At 44.1% G+C, this 20430-nt stretch overlaps 1 protein-coding gene across 1 annotated transcript in view; it reads right to left on the reverse strand.

The window, feature by feature from the left end:
- The window catches only part of LOC145260699 (inverted formin-2-like), a 135318-nt gene that overhangs the window by 18508 nt on the left and 96380 nt on the right, over positions 1-20430 (reverse strand). Inside the window, exons 10-12 of the mRNA XM_080119100.1 lie at positions 6735-6916; positions 4476-4596; positions 3234-3398 (exon numbers count right to left, since the gene is read on the reverse strand). Coding sequence (XP_079975226.1) covers positions 3234-3398; positions 4476-4596; positions 6735-6916 — 468 coding nt within the window. The remainder of the gene's footprint in view (positions 1-3233; positions 3399-4475; positions 4597-6734; positions 6917-20430) is intronic.

The following is a 20430-nucleotide window of genomic DNA, read 5'->3' on the forward strand; positions in this document are numbered from 1 at the left end:
TCTATTAGCCAGACATATAGGTGCTATCACCGTGACTCAACAGAATCACCCTGTAGTCGACCTTATTTCCTGATTACAGCAATGAACGCTGTTTTCCCCACTCCTGCCACATCCCATCCCGCTAAACTGGAAACTGTGTGGGTACTTCAGTACCATATGCGTGTACGGTCGGAATGGGCTGACTTTTTGTCTAATGATTTGAGGGTACCGGATTAACAGTTGCTGGCTGCTGTTTCCGACTGATAGTACAGGAGCCCTAACTCTTTGGTAGTGCTTAGAGTGGCTGCTCCGTCAACAGTTGTATAATATCAGGATGACTGTAGTGCCATGTTGTGCATGGAAAGGAACCCTGCACTCATCCCCAATGGGATTTCCCAAGGCCACAATCCTGTAGGTGAGGAGACAGCTGATGGTCTACTTGTATTGCATGTATGACATGCTGCACAACCACTTGTCCAGCGCCCCTCACTCACCCTAAATGAAACTTTTAAATTAAATAAAATGAAATGACAGTTCAAGCAAAAATTACGTTTAAACCAGGACCAAACTCCAAGAAACCCAACCTGCCTCCTCCCTTAAGGCTTGCATTTACGAATATCCGCAGGCTTAGAACTAACTTATATGATGTCAACTCATTTCTCCTAATAAACAGCCCGGATATCTTAGCACTAAATGAAACTAATCTACACTCCTTCATTTCCTCTAATCACTTTAACATACCTGGTTATCTCCCACTCCTCCATAAGGACTCAGACAGACATATGCACGGGCTTGGAGTCTATATTTGTAACACCCTCCTCCTGACTAGAGAAACAAAACTAGAATCAGACGACCAGGTCTTTATGTGCTTCTGACTAAACATGCAACATAATATTAGCTACTTGTATTCTCAACCCAGAACTGTACCCCAATCAACAAAGTCTTTGACAGCATAGATATAGCACTCTCCTTCGATACCAGCACACAAGTACATGTATTTGGTTACTTCAATGTTCACCACAGTAACTGGCTTGGATTCTCTACTTACACAGACGTAGCTGGTAGCACAACACATAGCTTCTCTATATCTCATTCCCTATCACAGACGGTTACATTTCTGACACGTTTCCCAGACCAGCAAGCTCAACATGCCTCACTTTTAGATCTATTTCTAACCACAGTTCCCGATGATTGTATAACTAATTCCCACAGCCCACTCAGGAATGCTGATCACTCTGTGATAATGGTAGAAATCGCCCTAAATTCTCAACCCAAAACTCACTTTTAGATCTATTTCTGACCACAGTTCCCGATGATTGCATAACAAATGCCCACAGCCCACTCAGGAATGCTGATCACGCTGTGATAATGGTAGAAATCGGCCTAAATTCTCAACCCAAAACTGAAGACCCACTGCTCAAAAACCACGAGGTATTACAAAAAGGCTGACTGGGAAGCCATCAGAGATCTCATCAGAGATGCCCCATGGGGAAATATCTTTTCTCTTTCAACTGAACAGTGCACAAATGAGACCACTGAATGTTTCAAAACTGCAATTGAAGCACATGTTCCCACACGGAAATTCTATAGTAAGCCCCGCTCTCCCTAATAGTTTACTTCTACTTGTGTAGCTGCTATTGCTCAAAGGCAGCATGTGTACCACAGATTCAACCGACATAAGTACAGTTCAAACAGACAGAAGTATATAGAAGCTAGAAGTAATTGTTAAAGAGAAATAGCGACAGCTAAGACAGAATATACTGAAACCACTAGAAAACGCATCGAAGCACAGAAATTAGGAACCCGTGATTTTTAGAAAATCTAAAACAGTGTAGTAAATAATGGGCAGTTAATGATTCCCCCACTATCAAACAATCATGAGGGGTTACTTGCACAGCAATTGAGAAGGTTAACCTACTTGCCAGTCGGTTTGCCTCAAACTCCACATTGGACCCAGCACACCACTCCCTCCCCGACTTTTCTTTGTGGATAGAGGCCACACTAGATGATTTGAAAATCACCCCTTCTCAGGTACATGGTAGCATAAAAAACCTAGACACCTCAAAAGCATGTGGACCTGATCTCATCCCGGTTTTGCTATTAAAAAATTATCCGCTGAGGTTGCTCCAGCTCTCCAAACTTTTCAACAAATGCCTTAACAAATCTTGCTTTCCTGACTGCTAGAAAACTGCTTCTGTGGTACCAGTTTACAAGAATTCTGGCGAAAGAACTGACCAATTAAATTATTATTATAGGCTTCTACTCCAATAGTTTCTTACCCAGAACTGCTAGACTTTGGAATTCCCTTCCGGGATTCTGCTTTTCCAACTGTACTGGCATGCAGAAGTTCAAGTGTAATGTGAACAGACATCTTGCTACTCATCTCCCTTCATAATACCCTTGCAACTTATGTCCCCGATAGTAGTACCCTACTTCAAAGTGGCACTGTGTCTTGTTTGGAGTGAAAATTGAATATATATATATATATATATATATATATATATATATATATATATATATATATATATATATATACTAAGTAGCTCTACCCACGTATTGAGCACTTTTGAAGTAAATACTTAAAGTTTACGCATAAATTTATACTTTTGTATATTAATTTTATGTAAGTAAATGAAGTATATATATATATAATTGTGTATTATATTTATGTATATATATATATTTATATAGAAATACATTTTCTTATAATATATATCAATCCTTATATATATATATATATATATATATATATATATATATATATATATATATATATATATATATATATGTCTACAACTTATTTTCCTAAATCCACATGTTAGCCGGTTTGTAAGATGTAAGAATATTTAAGAATTATCTAAAGACAGCCGATGTGTGCCTGTTTTACAGATGTTTTAATCTAATGTGTTCTGATAAATCATAGAAATTGTTCAAGTGGCAATATGTCTTTTTAGGGTAAATAAGAGTAACAAAATTTTTTTTAAAATGTATTGTCTTAATTGACGGGATACTATAATCTGATTTTGAAACAATTTATTTTAAAATGGGTAAATTTGAAATTGTTTATTTCATCAACATCAGATTAATTATCAATCATTGATAAGACAAACTCATTTTTTATATATGTGAAAGATTATAACGTCCATATGAATATGAAACTCCTTACTTTAGTATTATTAATAAATAATTGTTAAAACACAAATAATTATTTAATTGTGTATGATATTAGTAAAAAGTGAATTAATTTGTTTTACCTGCTGACAAGTTTTCACTTTTTCACAAAATTCTCGGAAAGATTCTAAAAATTCTGTGACTTTAAACGTTCGCTCATTCTCACAATAATGTTGCGCAAGACGTTTTAATCGTGCATCTAAGCGGTCCATCGTAGTCTGCACTTCTTCCAAATCCACTTCAGAATCCTTTAAAAGAAATATTAGATGAATGATAGAATTATCTATTATATAAAATAATCATAAACTCATTCCAATAAATTTAGGATCACAAAAGCAATTTTAAAGGAAAAAACATTTAATAAAATAGTGGAAAGGGTAATCGTCTCCAGTATAATTGTGATTAAATGCCTGCATTCCACTTGAAAGTAAATAAAAACTGGAGCAAACCTCTGATTTGGGACAGTATGCATGATCCGGTTGCAGACAAAAAAAAAATAAAGAATAACAACAGAATGGTTGCTGTGTCTAATTATATGTAGGCAGATTTCATGAAGTAGCAATATGTCTCATTGCATCATATTCAAATGAGATGCTGTCGGCTTGAATAAAAGCCAGTTTTTCACAGATGGGCGTGAATTTTGAGTCGTGAACTTTAACAGCAATATGTCAAATTTGGAGTAGTGAGCTTTGAAAGCAATGTGTCAAATTTAACCCTGGAAATTGTTAGATGAAAGTACAGAATAATTAATAATCCATTTGGGAAAGTGCAGAATAGCTAACAATTGGTTATTGATTATTTAATCACAATAAATAAAGTTTGGCTGTGGCAAAAAGTCAATGTCACCTCATAGATAAATAAAGTAGATAACGATAGATTACATTTATTTCATGATGTGCTGAAAAGGAATAAACTGATAAGTAATGCTTAGAAAAGGAGCGACACACATCTTTGTAGATTTCATCATCTGTCTTGGGATGTGAAAAATCCGATAGTATAATATCTTAATAGTACAATCTCCAAACTCCAACTGTCTAGGGTGGAAAAACCAGACTATATAGGCAGTCTAAGAAGTAATTCATCAATCTGTATTCTTACGGAAAGACATCTGATGGCTCAATCACTCAGCTTTAAACCTGCGTATTTACATCCAAAGAAAATAGAGCATCAAAATATGAGAATACTACAGAAACATCTACTGACCCCAAGCATCACCACACTTTTATGCTAAAAGTACTCATTAATGAAGATTATGTAGCTTTATGAAAAATTACACTTTAATCTGTATTAAAGTTACAATATAATCATTTGAAAAAAAAACCAACCTCCATGAATTCAGTAAACTGTCCCGCCACTTCTTCGTCGACTGTTTTCAATTGTTGATGGACACGTGCAACGTTGGCCTTCAATTGCTTAAACTCAGATTTCATGTTTTCCAAACTTATCCTAAAATTAAAAGTTATAATAAAATCTATCAAATGAAAGATCTCAATAGCCTTCTTTTAGTGAAACAATAGCAAAAAACAAACAAACAAACAAAAAAAACAACAACTGGGCAAATCAGTTTGAATTATTACAATCAGAATAGAATGTTCAACAATATGACCCGACGATCACCTTCCTTGTCGCACTACAAAAATAACAACAACACAAGACGAGTTCTTTATATAACTCAGTTGAGCCGTGTGTATGTGTGTGTATATGTGTGTGATACTATCACAAAGCGTAGAAAAAAGAATCGTAAATGTTGTCTGTCACTAGGTGTCTGATTGCAGCTCTTCTGGTGATTTTTTTCTCAATCCGATTTACTCGTCTTGAAATCCAATCTTTCCGATCTCTCTCGGGAGACCTCCAAGCTGCCAACTGTAGTCCACTGTCTCCAACTGTTAACTGTCATCAACTCCTGATAACTCAAGACAGTCTGAAAAATGCGCTTCCACTCATAAACTGTCCGTAAACTAAAATATTGATCTCTATGTCTGGTCTTTTGTTTCAATCGCCGCCAGACCTTGATTAACCATCCTATTTCTGATGCCTTTTGTGTACTTTGGTAAACCACTACCCCTCATTCTCTTTCTATTAATCTGATTTTATATAATTTCTTTTCTACTAATCAACAATTTCTTTGTTTTCTTATAGTTTTTCCTCTTTTTTAAATCAATTCCTAACACTTTGTGGGAACGTCAATAGTAGAATAAAACTATCAAAAGTGAAGTTGGTTTTGCTTTGTACAAAAATGAATCATACATAAATCATTAATACAAATCGAAATCGTTCCCATGACTTCCATATATTCCATATACATTAGACATTAATGCATTCGGTAAAGAAAATGGTCTTTTTTTCTGTTGCACACCAAAAGATGTCTTTTGATTTACTCAAATGTATTTTTCAATAAGTAAAAGCATTTTTATAATAATCCAGTATTAGTTTGCTCATACAAATTAAAATATACATTTTATATAATGTGTAGTAAAAACACTAAATATATAGATATTAATATATAGATGTTATTATCGTTTCATGCTTTTTTTTCTTTTTTTTTTTTACACAGTGATCACCACTTATCAAAGCCCGGAAGCCACTCAGGGATAAGGGTTATTGCAAGTACATTACGTTTGTGTGGAGATTTGATGAAGTGTTTACTTAAGGGGGCGGATACATACACAGAGATTGGACAAAATAATTAAAACACATGGTGAATTTTGCATCAATTTTAAAACATAAAATGTTTTTAAATGTAACAATGTTTGTTTAATTTTATTATGTATGGTTATTATAGTCCTAAATTAATTAATGATTTTTTTTTATTTTAGATAATGCATATTAGTGCGAAAATTAAAAATGACAGATCTATCAGATTTCCAAAGAGGACAGGTTGTTGGTGCTCGTATGGCAGATGATACTGAAATTGAAGGGACTGAGAGGGTGGCCGTATGGAATGAACTGTCTTAAAGGTGATAACGGCCTCTGAAAAAAGAAGGGAAATCATCATCATTTAAACAACCTTCTGGAAGAAAGACAAAGCTGTCAGAAAGAGATCGTAGAGCCCTTATAAGAATTGTGATAAAAAGAGCACAAAATCATTGCACCTAGCATTTATTACCAATCAGCTGGATAATCTCGTTTCAACAAATCTGTTCACTGAGAACTTTACAAGAGAAGATTTCATGGGAGTACTGACATGAGAAACGATTGCTTTTGATTATTTTCCTAATTACTGTATATTGAAAACAATATACATGCCTAAATAAGTCTGCCAAATTCTTCTTTGTTTAAATGGAAATTGGCTAATGGAAATAATAGCCCGAGAGTAGCTAATAAAACCAACGAATTTGATTTGTTAGTTAATCAGGGTAAACACTATGTAGGCAGGTAATCAAACGTAAACCATACGTGCACCAATTTTGCTTGAGGATTTTCTTTTGAAATAAAACATGGACCTTTCTGTGAAGCTTCCTTGTCATAAATATATTTTCATGGTACTACATCAATAGTTAGCTATAAGTGAAAGCTAACAAAATGCAGAAAAGTACAATATGTTTTATATAATTTCATTTTTACTTTTTTTCTAATATACTTACCTAACAGCCTTTTGCAAAGGTTCCAAAAGTTCATCAACAAACTTTAGTGCATCCTTGTTCTCGTGCTCTGCTTGTTCAACAAGATAATGCAGCAAGGAAAGATGAGCAACATTCGATCGAATCATCACTAATTTATTCAAGGAATTTATGCGAAAACCAACTGCATTCCCTGAGGAAGTTCCCTGAATTGAAAAAAAAGCTTTACATTAATAAAATTCGAAAATAATGTGTTCACAAGTATGATAACTTACATTTACTGAAATACATTATTCATCATCATCATCATCATTGTCGTCGTCAATCATCATTATCAGCAGCAGGAAGTTGATGTTGACTAAGTGATTACCGACACGAACTGACAATCTGTATGTTCCGTTCGAATCAAATTTGTTCCACTGAAACATTTTAACTTAGGATGTTAGCAAACTTTATGTGATCTCTCCCGTCATTATCCGATCTCTTTCTAGTAGGAATTCTGCTGATTAATACAAAATGAATGAATGATTCTTAAAAACAACAACAACAACAACAGCGGCAGTATTAAACGCGTTTTTAATGCTGAGGTGTGCTAGGTGGCTTTTAGAAATTGACTTCGAAATTTATTTCGAGTTGTGTTTATTAAGTCGATTGCATGAAGTATTGTTTTGGTATTGGACAAAGTTTAAATGTTATTATGAATGCAACGAATTTGTGGCTGTTAAGTGTATCACCATGAAAGTGCCTCCGATCTGGCAAGCGTATTTAAGTGTATTAGGACAACTGAAGCGCTCTTTAGTCTTGATGGGCAATCAATAAAAATACTGTTTTACATCACCTCATTCGGTTGTCGTGTAAAGATCTTGCCTCCATTAAGGATATATATATATATATATATGTATATATATATATATATATATATATATATATATATATATATATATGTATATGTATATATATATATATAGACACACATATATATATATATATATATATATATATATATAGAGAGAGAGAGAGAGAGAGAGAGAGAGAGAGAGAGAAAGAGAGACAAACAGACAGACAGAGAAGATAAGGGTTAATGAGTGTACAGCAGTCAATGGGACAATATCGTAGTAATCGTTAGTAATGGAAATTTTGAAAATTAGATTACTTAAGGGGACGGTTGATCAAGAACTTTTTTACATTGAACTTAAAGACGATCATATTTTAGTCAGCTGGAAATCAGGCAAATATAAGAAATACAGGATGATATATATATATATATATATATATATATATATATATATATATATATATATATATATATTCAATTTGTTTTTACATAATCAGTAATTTGTTGCTACACAGTCATGAGCATGTTTCGGTCTTCTTGTATTTAGTAACTAGAGACCTTTTCAGGCAATAATGCTTATTTTCAAAAGCGGAATACTTAATGAAGAAGACCGATAGCCATTAGTCGCGTGCTCTCGTGTAATGAATAAATGCGTGAATATAGGATTGACATGAAATTCTTAAAGATAAACTAAAACGACCGAAAAATGGGCTGAAATGACTTAAATAAATAAAAAGTAAATGACTTAGAATGACATTAATGAACTTAAGGATGAATTAAATGACCTTAAGAATGACTTGAAGGCTTAAAAAATAACTGGAATCCTTCAAAAACAACTTGAATGATCTGGAGAATGACTTGAATGGCTTTGAGACTGACTGATTGTAAAGTAGGTGATCATTTTACATTAAATTCATACAGAAAAGCGATCTTCCACTTTATATCACAAAGTTGCAAACATAAGTACAGCATGTAGTAAGAACAGATACTACACTTTGATCTTGTTTATATATTTTATTGAGAAAGAAAAAATTGAACATAAAAAAAAAAACGTACAAAAAATTCAATTCAACAAAATTAGGCACAAGGCCCTACAAGAAATTGGGAGGGGGAGGGTACAGGGTCTTTTTGACTACGTAACAGATGAGACTTTGAAGTCTTACTCTTGACTGGCAACATTTACCAAAATACCTCAATCACTCTGTGGATCCTAATCTAACTAATAACCCCAGCGTTCAATGTAAAATTTAACTATGTACAATTTGTATATTCATTTCTGTATGTTGTGTGTGCATTTTTTTTTTTTTTTTTTTTGTGTGTGTGTGTATGTGTGAGAAAATAAAGTTCGATTTCATTAGAAAGAGTTCTTGAATTAATTGGCATAAAATGTTCGTGGAGTGGGAAAAAACTAATGAAAATGTTCATTTAAAAAATAAGGAAAAAACTACTAATGTGTTGTTAGTAAGACCCCCCTGTACTATTCTATGTGGCTAGATCCCCCACTGTTTTCCGGGGAACCGAAAACAAGCAGAGCATCCCTAATGGGGTTTGGGGAAGTCGCCTTAATGGAGGTGGGAGAAAATAAAGCAACGGATGGAGGGGGTAGGAAGGTGACCTCTGAGTAGGGGGATGACCGGGAGCATCAGAAAATAAAGATGAGGAGCAGGGGGGTTGGGCAGACTCAGAGGTTCTCTAATACCAAAAAATAAAATCAGGAACAGGATCTCATTTGTACCACCAGTCAAGAGTTACTTTACTGAACTTATAATGCTAACCTAGGCGGGATGGGTTCCGTAGGACCCAGCACCGCCCATGACATGCCTAAGGAGGGAACACGTATTGAAACTTGGCTCCTCGACGGATGCACAAACTAGTGCTGTGCACCCACCTCTTGTCAAATTCCACTCTAGGCAACCTCTTCCAATCGCATCTGATCTTTACTTTAAGCAAATGTTTAAAGTAAACGATCAGATCCCGATCAGGAACAGATGTCCCTTCGTGGACCAACTTGAGGCGCGCGATCCAAATGGTCATGCGCGCTACTGCTAGGATCGCCAGGAAAACCAAACTTTCCTCCCTGGGGAACGGCGGCTCCATGTTGTACACAAAAGTTCCTACGTCGAGATCGAGCAGACACTCGGCATCGATGCGAGCTGTTACCCCCTCGACGTACCTTAATAGGGGCTGTATCCGGCTGCAACTAAAAAATGCGTGCTCGATTGTTTCGGGCTCGCATTCGTCACAGCACGGACAGAAGCGGCTGGTATGTTCTTTATACCGGAAAAGTACGTCGAAGAGGGGCAGCGCATTTCGGACCAGTCGCCAAGTCAGGGAGAATTCCGAGTTATTCAGAATCTCCCGTCCCAGCGCCCAACGCCATTGAGAACGGACAACCTCCATCGACCATCCCATCCGTCTACAAAGTGGATCCTTCGCGGTCCCCTCCACTAAATCCCGATACAGTTTCTTCCTTGGCTGATCGAGGACATTGGTCCCCGGCAAAGCTCTAAGAGCGGTTCGGCATTCGGAGAAGAACTTGGACTCCCCCTTCGGTCTACGACGACCTTCTACCGAAGGGTTGGGTTTGAGATTGGGAAACGAGTTCTCAACCACAGGGACCCAAGGAGCGTCTCCTTCAAGCGAACGACCCAGGAAAGCCAATCTCTCGGCGTTTCTATGACACAAGAGACTGGGCTGACCCAGGCCTCCCTCGCTCGGATTTTGAACACAGACCTCTCTGCAGACATAATGCTTACCCTCGTTCCACAAAAGTGAATCGAGGCGCCCTTGTAAGCGGGTTAGTCGTTCTGCAGGGAGAGGAAGTACAGACAAACGGTAAAGGATGAGCGGAAAGACGTATGTAGCACACGCCTCCGCCCGACCCTTCAAGGACAATTTCCTTCCAATCCAAGTCTTTACTGACGATTTGACCTTAGACTGTACTTCCGACCAATTCTTTTCCAGCTGAAGTCCCGGTCCAAACCAGACACCGAGAATGCGGACCGGTCCATCGGTCCAGCTGAAAATACCTGGAAGCGAGTTTACCCCGGTCCAGGCCCCCAACCGCAGGCCAACAGACTTGCTACGGTTGAAGATGGCCCCTGTTACTTCTTCGTATCGAGCGAGCGCCTCGACCACCGCTTGAACGTCCGTGAGGCAAGACACGAACACGGTGACGTCATCGACGAATGCGGAAACCCTGGCTCGTGTGCCTCCAGGGAGAGCTATTCCGCGCAGGACTGGTGTAGCTGCCTCGTCCCTTAACTTGCGAAGGAGGGGTTCCAACGCCAGGACATACAACAGAGGCGACAGCGGATAACCCTGTCGCACCGACCGAGAGACAGCGAATGACTCCGACAGCTTACCGTTGATCTGCACCGCTACCGTCGGCCTGTCATACAGAACAAAGATCCACTTGCGGAAGCCCGGATTAAATCCGGCGGCCTCTAGCACAGATCCTAGGAACCGATGGTCGACCCTATCGAATGCCTTGGACTGATCCAAACTGATCAGCGCGGCTTCGGCGTCGTCTTCTGTCCCCTCTATGATCGAGCGTATCAAGTGCAAATTGTCTTGAATCGATCTCCCCTTCACAGCATAAGTCTGGTCCGGTTCGATCAAGTCAGTGATGACAACCTGCAAGCGATTCACAAGAATCTTTGCCAAAATCTTTAACTCTGTGTTTAGCAGAGTCAAGGGCCTAAAATCATCAAAGTTTTCCCTCCCACCATGCCGTTGACCTTTCCTCAGCAATGTGATCACACCCTTGGTCACCTGTCCAGGGATGGAACCCTGGGCAAACCAATGGTTGAACATATCCTTCAGAATAGGGACCAACATGGGCGACAGCCTCAAGTAAAACTCGTAGGGTAAACCATCAAGCCCCGGGAATTTGTTATAGCCGACCTGCTTCAACGCAGTAATGACCTCATGTTCAGTAATAAGACCATCACAGCTAGCCGCCCGAGCCGCCGTGAGGCGGGGCGAGTCAGCCAAATAGCTGCCAAACTCATCAACCCTGAGTCCGGGTAGTTGGGTAAAGCGCACCGATAGATGCTCCCGAAACCCCTCGCAGATCTCCCGAGTCGATACTAAGGGCTGTCCTTCCAGGTTATGTACTTTACGAATGTACCCATCCGAACCGCGCCTTAAAGCAGCCTTACGCTCAACAGCGTCAACATTCACAGCCTCGTTAGAAACTTTCTTTAACCTAGCCCTAACTACTTGACCTTCATACCGCTCGCTAGCCAAGCGGTTGAGATCTTGTTTAGCTAGTGCTAACTCTAGGGGGTCCCCCCCCTCCACCGCCCGGGTCAGCTTATCCTCTAAACGCTTCTTTGCCTTAGCCTTATCTATCGCGAGGCGTTGGCTATACTGGACAGAGAAGCGCCTAATTTTGGCCTTGAGACTAACCCACCACTTACTCCCTGTAACCGCCCCCACTAAAGCCCGCTGAATTAGCTCAGTGACCTTCAACCGGTAGTCCTCCAGCTCCAACAAGGTGCTGTTGAACTTCCAGTATCCGGCCAGTTTAGGCCTAGCGCTTAAGCTCAAACGGGCCATAACAAGTTTATGGTCCGAGTGTCCTAGCAAGTGGAACGTGGGGCAAGATAGGAAGTCTACATCGCCTCTTCTAACTAACATCCGATCCAAGTAAGTGCTTGGATGGGAAGGCACTACAGGATGCCACGTCCACATCTCCCGCCCCGGATGATCCAGACGAAATCTGTCGACGAGATCGCACGAGGCCATCAGGTCAGACAGACTGCTGTCACACCACGCCGACCCGCTAGTCCCCCCGACCTTATCTATTTTGGGATCAAGGATTGCATTCCAATCCCCCATTAAAACTAACCGTTCCGGATCCACTAAGAAGCCCTCCAACCGTCGAAAAAAGGTTGCCCTCTCTACAGCAGCATTGGGAGCATAAACAGCAACAATCCGAAAAACACTACAATTAACAGCAACATCAACAACAAGCGCCCGCCCGTCCTCGCCTGCGTGAACAACATTCACCGACGCTGACAGGGTGCGACTCACTAGCAAGGAGATTCCACAACTATAGGTATTGCCATATGCTGAGTAGACATCGTAATCGTTTACCAGCACCTGACAATCCGCGTCACAAACAAAGTGGGTCTCCTGGATAGCGGCAATATCTACCTTGAGGGACACCAAGTCTCTCACAACGCGCGAGGCCTTGCTTCGACACCTGATGCCCCTCACATTCAATGTAGCCAAGTTCAAAGACATGATCACTCACCTCAAGCACTGTCACAGACGGGTCTGAAATCCTGGGCAGTGAGGACATGGCAGGCCTGGCCAAGGCTGCCGGTAAGTAAATCCGATGAAGGTGATCCATCCTTGGCCACGCCCCCCACGTCCAGGGGGAAGGTTAGTTTGAGTGCCCTGTATAGCGATGGGTGTACATACATGGGGATTCTACCCTCACATTTAAAGAAAATGTTGGTCAGTGAAGGATGGTCCCTATCCACCAGCTGCTGGCCTGGGATCGCATTCTTCGCTGCCTTAATCATTGCCCACATTCCTCCAGTCCTACCGTCCTTGTTGACCCTAACGAAAGTGGTCAACAAGGGAGCGTCCTTGAATTTAGTGGGGTCTGTTACTAGGTCTCCACCGACTTTTTCAAAGTTTTTGAGTTTATTGTACCGGACCTTCTGTTGTCCTTTAAGGTCCGGAGCCGGTTGGAGAGGGTCTGTTTCACAAATCCTGCTTCCTGGCAGGAAGGGGAGCTTTTTGGTCCGTTCAGTGCGGACTTTGGGAGTGGGGGAGGGGACCTCTTTTGGTTGATGGGGAGGCTGAGCGCTTGGGGAGGGGGTAGCTTGCTCGTTTTCTTCTTTTTGGCTCCTGTCACGGGATGAGGGGCGGGAAGAGTTTCTTGGGGCCTTTATAGGAGAGGAGGAAGGTTGTTCGGGTTGCTGGGGTGTTGGGATCACAGGGGGCTCATCCTGTGTTGTTGTTGCGAGGGAGTCCTTCTCAGTCTCAGTGGGGGTAGGAGGGTTTGCGAGTGTCTTGCGGCTTTTCCTCCTCCTGGCCCTCCTGATCTCTGTTGCGCTCAGGGCCATAGAGACTGTTGTTGTCTCTTCCTCTGCCTCTGACGCGGCCTCCTCCTCAGATTCTGGTAGTTTCCTCTTGTTTGAGGAGGAGGGTGTCTGTGTGTCCATTTTCTCCGTCTCGCTCTTCGGTTGTTCTTGGTCTTGGGTGACTGTCTGCAAGGATGGCTGTTTATTGATCTTGCCTTTCTTTACGACCGTCACCCAGCCTGTCGGTGCCTCTGGAGGATTTGCGGCCGGCGCGGGAGCAGTGGCTTGATTTGTTGTCACGCTTGTTCCCGCCGCTTTTGTGGGCTTCTTCCCTCCATTCCTCTTTGGACAGTCCTTCGCCATATGCCCTTGTTGTGTACACAGCCAGCAATGAGGCCTCCTCCCTTCCACTATAAGGGAGAGTGTCCACTCTCCGAACTTGAGTGTGGCTGGGATGGCATAGAATCCAGCCTTGTCCAGGACCATCTGTACTTTGTAGTCCCCGGTCATGATGTTTCTTAATCCGCGGACCGGGGTGACTTCCTCTACGTCTCCATACTGGCTTAGGATAGCCCCCAGTTGTTTGGCCTCCATATAGCAGGGGACGTTTAGAGCAGAAACATTTGCTCTCCTCTTGTTCATATAGATGGGTTGGAGCTTTATGTTCCTGCTCTGATGGCAGGTCCTGGACAGCCTGACTGCGTCTTCGGAGGTGGGGAGCAGAACATCCCACTGTGCGTAACTCCTTCTACAGATGTAGTTGGCGGGAATGTTCTGCTCCAGCAACACGTTCATCATGGTGTCCTTGTTGACGCCCGTCAGACCCCTTGTCTTGGTGTCTGAAGTTATCAGCGAGAGCACTCTTTTCTCCAGAACTTCCACTTGACCCGGGAGGGGTTGGATGTTGTTCCCCTGGGTATACTCCTTGTAAGTGGAGTCGAAGAGTGCTCTGTAGTCTTCGGGCGTCAACTTCCCTTGCTGCTCTTTGGGGCCCCATGCCGGTCCTCCATCCTGGTGGGTGTCAGCTGGACTCGGGTTGGGGGGCGTAGCTGGTGTTGTGGGGCTCTCCCCTGTTATGGGCCTTTTTGGTTTCGGAACTGGCCCGTTACCAGGCAAAGTAGGCCATTGTGTTTTTGGCGTTGTTTCGTCCTGGCTTGGTTTGCTTTCCGGGCCGCTCCCCTTTCTTATTTTCTTCCTTTGCTGGGTGGCTGTCCCCTTGGGGGATGGAGGTGTCACCCCTTCTCGTGCCGTGTTCCCAGCTGGAGCCTTGGTGGGTACTGTCAAGGGTGTCTCTCCTTCCAGCTTGCTTTTGTTACCACTGGCCGGAGAGTCACCCCTTTTCCGTATTTGGTCCTCTTGGGGAGTGTTGGGGGGCCAATCACTGTCTTCCCCGCCGAATAGTGAGCAGATGGAGGCTATTACGTCTTCGTCCAGCGCCTCGGTTTGGTCCGCGGTGCTGATTTCCTCCTTTTCTGTTGGGGAGTCGCCCTTTGGGGGAGCGGGGGATGGGTTCCCCGGTCTTCCTCCCTTGGTTCTGCCGTCCTGGGGTGCAGCTGGTTGGCTGGGTTCTGCACTTTCCCCAGCTAGTGACTTAACGGCAGCTTTTTCCGCTGGGTTGCCCTCGTGGGGAGCGGTTGCAGGTGCTTTTTGGGGGGTCGCCGCGGGCTGCGGCCCTACCCTCCCGCTTTCTTCCAAGGTCGCCGCGCGCCGGGGCCCTACCTTGTTTCCTGGCGCCGTCTCGCCGGGAGATGCATCAGCTCCCTCACATAGGGAGTCGTTCGCAGTTGAGATGCTGCGCATTTGGGGTGACATACCCCTCCTGCCTGGCATCGTGGCGGTTGCACTGGCCGCTGACCAAAGTGTAGTGGGGGAAAAGAAAACCCAGGGGAATGGAGGGGGAGGAGGGGGAGGAGCGGACTTTGAAGAAATTAGAGTTTTTGACTTCCCCTCACGGGGATGTCGGGTTAGCAGCTCAGATCCCCCCGTGAGGGGGGAGAGCAGAGAAGAAAGACTCAGTGGGTGCTAGCGGGTCAGAGTGCCGCGTCGCAATTAAGAGAGAGAGGGGATAGGCATCCCTGCCCACAGAGGGGAGCAGAAACGAAGCACCCGCCCTACCCCACGTCACCCTACCCACTAACTTATCCCAACGGAAGCGAGAAAGAGAACCCTGTCTGCTCGATCCACTGGGAGAGCAGCGAAGATAGACAAAGTTTGGGCCTGGCAGGTCAGAGTGCTGCTCAGTCAATTAAGTGTGGAGAAATTAGACCATCCCCTGTCTCTAGAGGGAAGAGACCGGAACGAAGAAAAAACGCATGCAAAAAAAAACAACAAAAGCAGGTCTCAACTACCAGCTAGTGGTGCTGGTCCCGAGATTCCAGTCTCCCAAAAAAGGGGATCGGTTTCCGGGTCCAAGCTCCCACAAATGTGGAGTCGGTCCTTTAGGTCCTGACTCCCCAAAGGAGGGGGTCGGTCCTTGCTAACCAAGGTTAGTATGAAAACACCTTAACCTAGCCCGAAAGCCCGGTGGCGGAAAGTTTAGTAAATGAGAGAACAGATACTACACTTTGATCTTGTTTATATATTTTATTGAGAAAGAAAAAATTGAACATAAAAAACGAACAAAAAATTCAATTCAACAAAATTAGGCACAAGGCCCTACAAGAAATTGGGAGGGGGAGGGTACAGGGTCTTTTTGACTATGTAACAGATGAGACTTTGAAGTCTTACTCTTGACTGGCAACATTTACCAAAATACCTCAATCACTCTGTGGATCCTAATCTAACTAATAACCCCAGCGTTCAATGTAAAATTTAACTATTTACAATTTGTATATTCATTTCTGTATGTTGTGTGTGCATTTTTTTTTTTTTTTTTTTTTTTTTTTGTGTGTGTGTGTATGTGTGAGAAAATAAAGTTCGATTTCATTAGAAAGAGTTCTTGAATTAATTGGCGTAAAATGTTCGTGGAGTGGGAAAAAACTAATGAAAGTGTTCATTTAAAAAATAAGGAAAAAACTACTAATGTGTTGTTAGTAAGACCCCCCTGTACTATTCTATGTGGCTAGATCCCCCACTGTTTTCCGGGGAACCGAAAACAAGCAGAGCATCCCTAATGGGGTTTGGGGAAGTCGCCTTAATGGAGGTGGGAGAAAATAAAGTAACGGATGGAGGGGGTAGGAAGGTGACCTCTGAGTAGGGGGATGACCGGGGGCATCAGAAAATAAAGATGAGGAGCAGGGGGGTTGGGCAGACTCAGAGGTTCTCTAATACCAAAAAATAAAATCAGGAACAGGATCTCATTTGTACCACCAGTCAAGAGTTACTTTACTGAACTTATAATGCTAACCTAGGCGGGATGGGTTCCGTAGGACCCAGCACCGCCCATGCCATGCCTAAGGAGGGAACACGTATTGAAACTTGGCTCCTCGACGGATGCACAAACTAGTGCTGTGCACCCACCTCTTGTCAAATTCCACTCTAGGCAACCTCTTCCAATCGCATCTGATCTTTACTTTAAGCAAATGTTTAAAGTAAACGATCAGATCCCGATCAGGAACAGATGTCCCTTCGTGGACCAACTTGAGGCGCGCGATCCAAATGGTCATACGCGCTACTGCTAGGATCGCCAGGAAAACCAAACTTTCCTCCCTGGGGAACGGCGGCTCCATGTTGTACACAAAAGTTCCTACGTCGAGATCGAGCAGACACTCGGCATCGATGCGAGCTGTTACCCCCTCGACGTACCTTAATAGGGGCTGTATCCGGCTGCAACTAAAAAACGCGTGCTCGATTGTTTCGGGCTCGCGTTCGTCACAGCACAGACAGAAGCGGCTGGTATGTTCTTTATACCGGAAAAGTACGTCGAAGAGGGGCAGCGCATTTCGGACCAGTCGCCAAGTCAGGGAGAATTCCGAGTTATTCAGAATCTCCCGTCCCGGCGCCCAACGCCATTGAGAACGGACAACCTCCATCGACCATCCCATCCGCCTACAAAGTGGATCCTTCGCGGTCCCCTCCACTAAATCCCGATACAGTTTCTTCCTTGGCTGATCGAGGACATTGGTCCCCGGCAAAGCTCTAAGAGCGGTTCGGCATTCGGAGAAGAACTTGGACTCCCCCTTCGGTCTACGACGACCTTCTACCGAAGGGTTGGGTTTGAGATTGGGAAACGAGTTCTCAACCACAGGGACCCAAGGAGCGTCTCCTTCAAGCGAACGACCCAGGAAAGCCAATCTCTCGGCGTTTCTATGACACAAGAGACTGGGCTGACCCAGGCCTCCCTCGCTCGGATTTTGAACACAGACCTCTCTGCAGACATAATGCTTACCCTCGTTCCACAAAAGTGAATCGAGGCGCCCTTGTAAGCGGGTTAGTCGTTCTGCAGGGAGAGGAAGTACAGACAAACGGTAAAGGATGAGCGGAAAGACGTATGTAGCACACGCCTCCGCCCGACCCTTCAAGGACAATTTCCTTCCAATCCAAGTCTTTACTGACGATTTGACCTTAGACTGTACTTCCGACCAATTCTTTTCCAGCTGAAGTCCCGGTCCAAACCAGACACCGAGAATGCGGACCGGTCCATCGGTCCAGCTGAAAATACCTGGAAGCGAGTTTACCCCGGTCCAGGCCCCCAACCGCAGGCCAACAGACTTGCTACGGTTGAAGATGGCCCCTGTTACTTCTTCGTATCGAGCGAGCGCCTCGACCACCGCTTGAACGTCCGTGAGGCAAGACACGAACACGGTGACGTCATCGGCGAACGCGGAAACCCTGGCTCGTGTGCCTCCAGGGAGAGCTATTCCGCGCAGGACTGGTGTAGCCGCCTCGTCCCTTAACTTTCGAAGGAGGGGTTCCAACGCCAGGACATACAACAGAGGCGACAGCGGACAACCCTGTCGCACCGACCGAGAGACAGCGAATGACTCCGACAGCTTACCGTTGATCTGCACCGCTACCGTCGGCCTGTCATACAGAACAAAGATCCACTTGCGGAAGTCCGGATTAAATCCGGCGGCCTCTAGCACAGATCCTAGGAACCGATGGTCGACCCTATCGAATGCCTTGGACTGATCCAAACTGATCAGCGCGGCTCTGGCGTCGTCTTCTGTTCCCTCTATGATCGAGCGTATCAAGTGCAAATTGTCTTGAATCGATCTCCCCTTCACAGCATAAGTCTGGTCCGGTTCGATCAAGTCAGTGATGACAACCTGCAAGCGATTCGCAAGAATCTTTGCCAAAATCTTTAACTCTGTGTTTAGCAGAGTCAAGGGCCTAAAATCATCAAAGTTTTCCCTCCCACCATGCCGTTGACCTTTCCTCAGCAATGTGATCACACCTTTGGTCACCTGTCCAGGGATGGAACCCTGGGCAAACCAATGGTTGAACATATCCTTCAGAATAGGGACCAACATGGGCGACAGCCTCAAGTAAAACTCGTAGGGTAGACCATCAAGCCCCGGGGATTTGTTATAGCCGACCTGCTTCAACGCAGTAATGACCTCATGTTCAGTAATAAGACCATCACAGCTAGCCGCCCGAGCCGCCGTGAGGCGGGGCGAGTCAGCCAAATAGCTGCCAAACTCATCAACCCTGAGTCCGGGTAGTTGGGTGAAGCGCACCGATAGATGCTCCCGAAACCCCTCGCAGATCTCCCGAGTCGATACTAAGGGGTGTCCTTCCAGGTTATGTACTTTACGAATGTACCCATCCGAACCGCGCCTTAAAGCAGCCTTACGCTCAACAGCGTCAACATTCACAGCCTTGTTAGAAACTTTGTTTAACCTAGCCCTAACTACTTGACCTTCATACCGCTCGCTAGCCAAGCGGTTGAGATCTTGTTTAGCTAGTGCTAACTCTAGGGGGTCTCCCCCCTCCACCGCCCGGGTCAGCTTATCCTCTAAACGCTTCTTTGCCTTAGCCTTATCTATCGCGAGGCGTTGGCTATACTGGACAGAGAAGCGCCTAATTTTGGCCTTGAGACTAACCCACCACTTACTCCCTGTAACCGCCCCCACTAAAGCCCGCTGAATTAGCTCAGTGACCTTCAACCGGTAGTCCTCCAGCTCCAACAAGGTGCTGTTGAACTTCCAGTATCCGGCCAGTTTAGGCCTAGCGCTTAAGCTCAAACGGGCCATAACAAGTTTATGGTCCGAGTGTCCTAGCAAGTGGAACGTGGGGCAAGATAGGAAGTCTACATCGCCTCTTCTAACTAACATCCGATCCAAGTAAGTGCTTGGATGGGAAGGCACTACAGGATGCCACGTCCACATCTCCCGCCCCGGATGATCCAGACGAAATCTGTCGACGAGATCGCACGAGGCCATCAGGTCAGACAGACTGCTGTCACACCACGCCGACCCGCTAGTCCCCCCGACCTTATCTATTTTGGGATCAAGGATTGCATTCCAATCCCCCATTAAAACTAACCGTTCCGGATCCACTAAGAAGCCCTCCAACCGTCGAAAAAAGGTTGCCCTCTCTACAGCAGCATTGGGAGCATAAACAGCAACAATCCGAAAAACACTACAATTAACAGCAACATCAACAACAAGCGCCCGCCCGTCCTCGCCTGCGTGAACAACATTCACCGACGCTGACAGGGTGCGACTCACTAGCAAGGAGATTCCACGACTATAGGTATTGCCATATGCTGAGTAGACATCGTAATCGTTTACCAGCACCTGACAATCCGCGTCACAAACAAAGTGGGTCTCCTGGATAGCGGCAATATCTACCTTGAGGGACACCAAGTCTCTCACAACGCGCGAGGCCTTGCTTCGACACCTGATGCCCCTCACATTCAATGTAGCCAAGTTCAAAGACATGATCACTTACCTCAAGC

Source organism: Euprymna scolopes, chromosome 3 (genome assembly GCF_053919585.1).
Source record: "Euprymna scolopes isolate OS-2025 chromosome 3, ASM5391958v1, whole genome shotgun sequence".
Lineage (NCBI taxonomy): Eukaryota > Metazoa > Mollusca > Cephalopoda > Sepiida > Sepiolidae > Euprymna > Euprymna scolopes.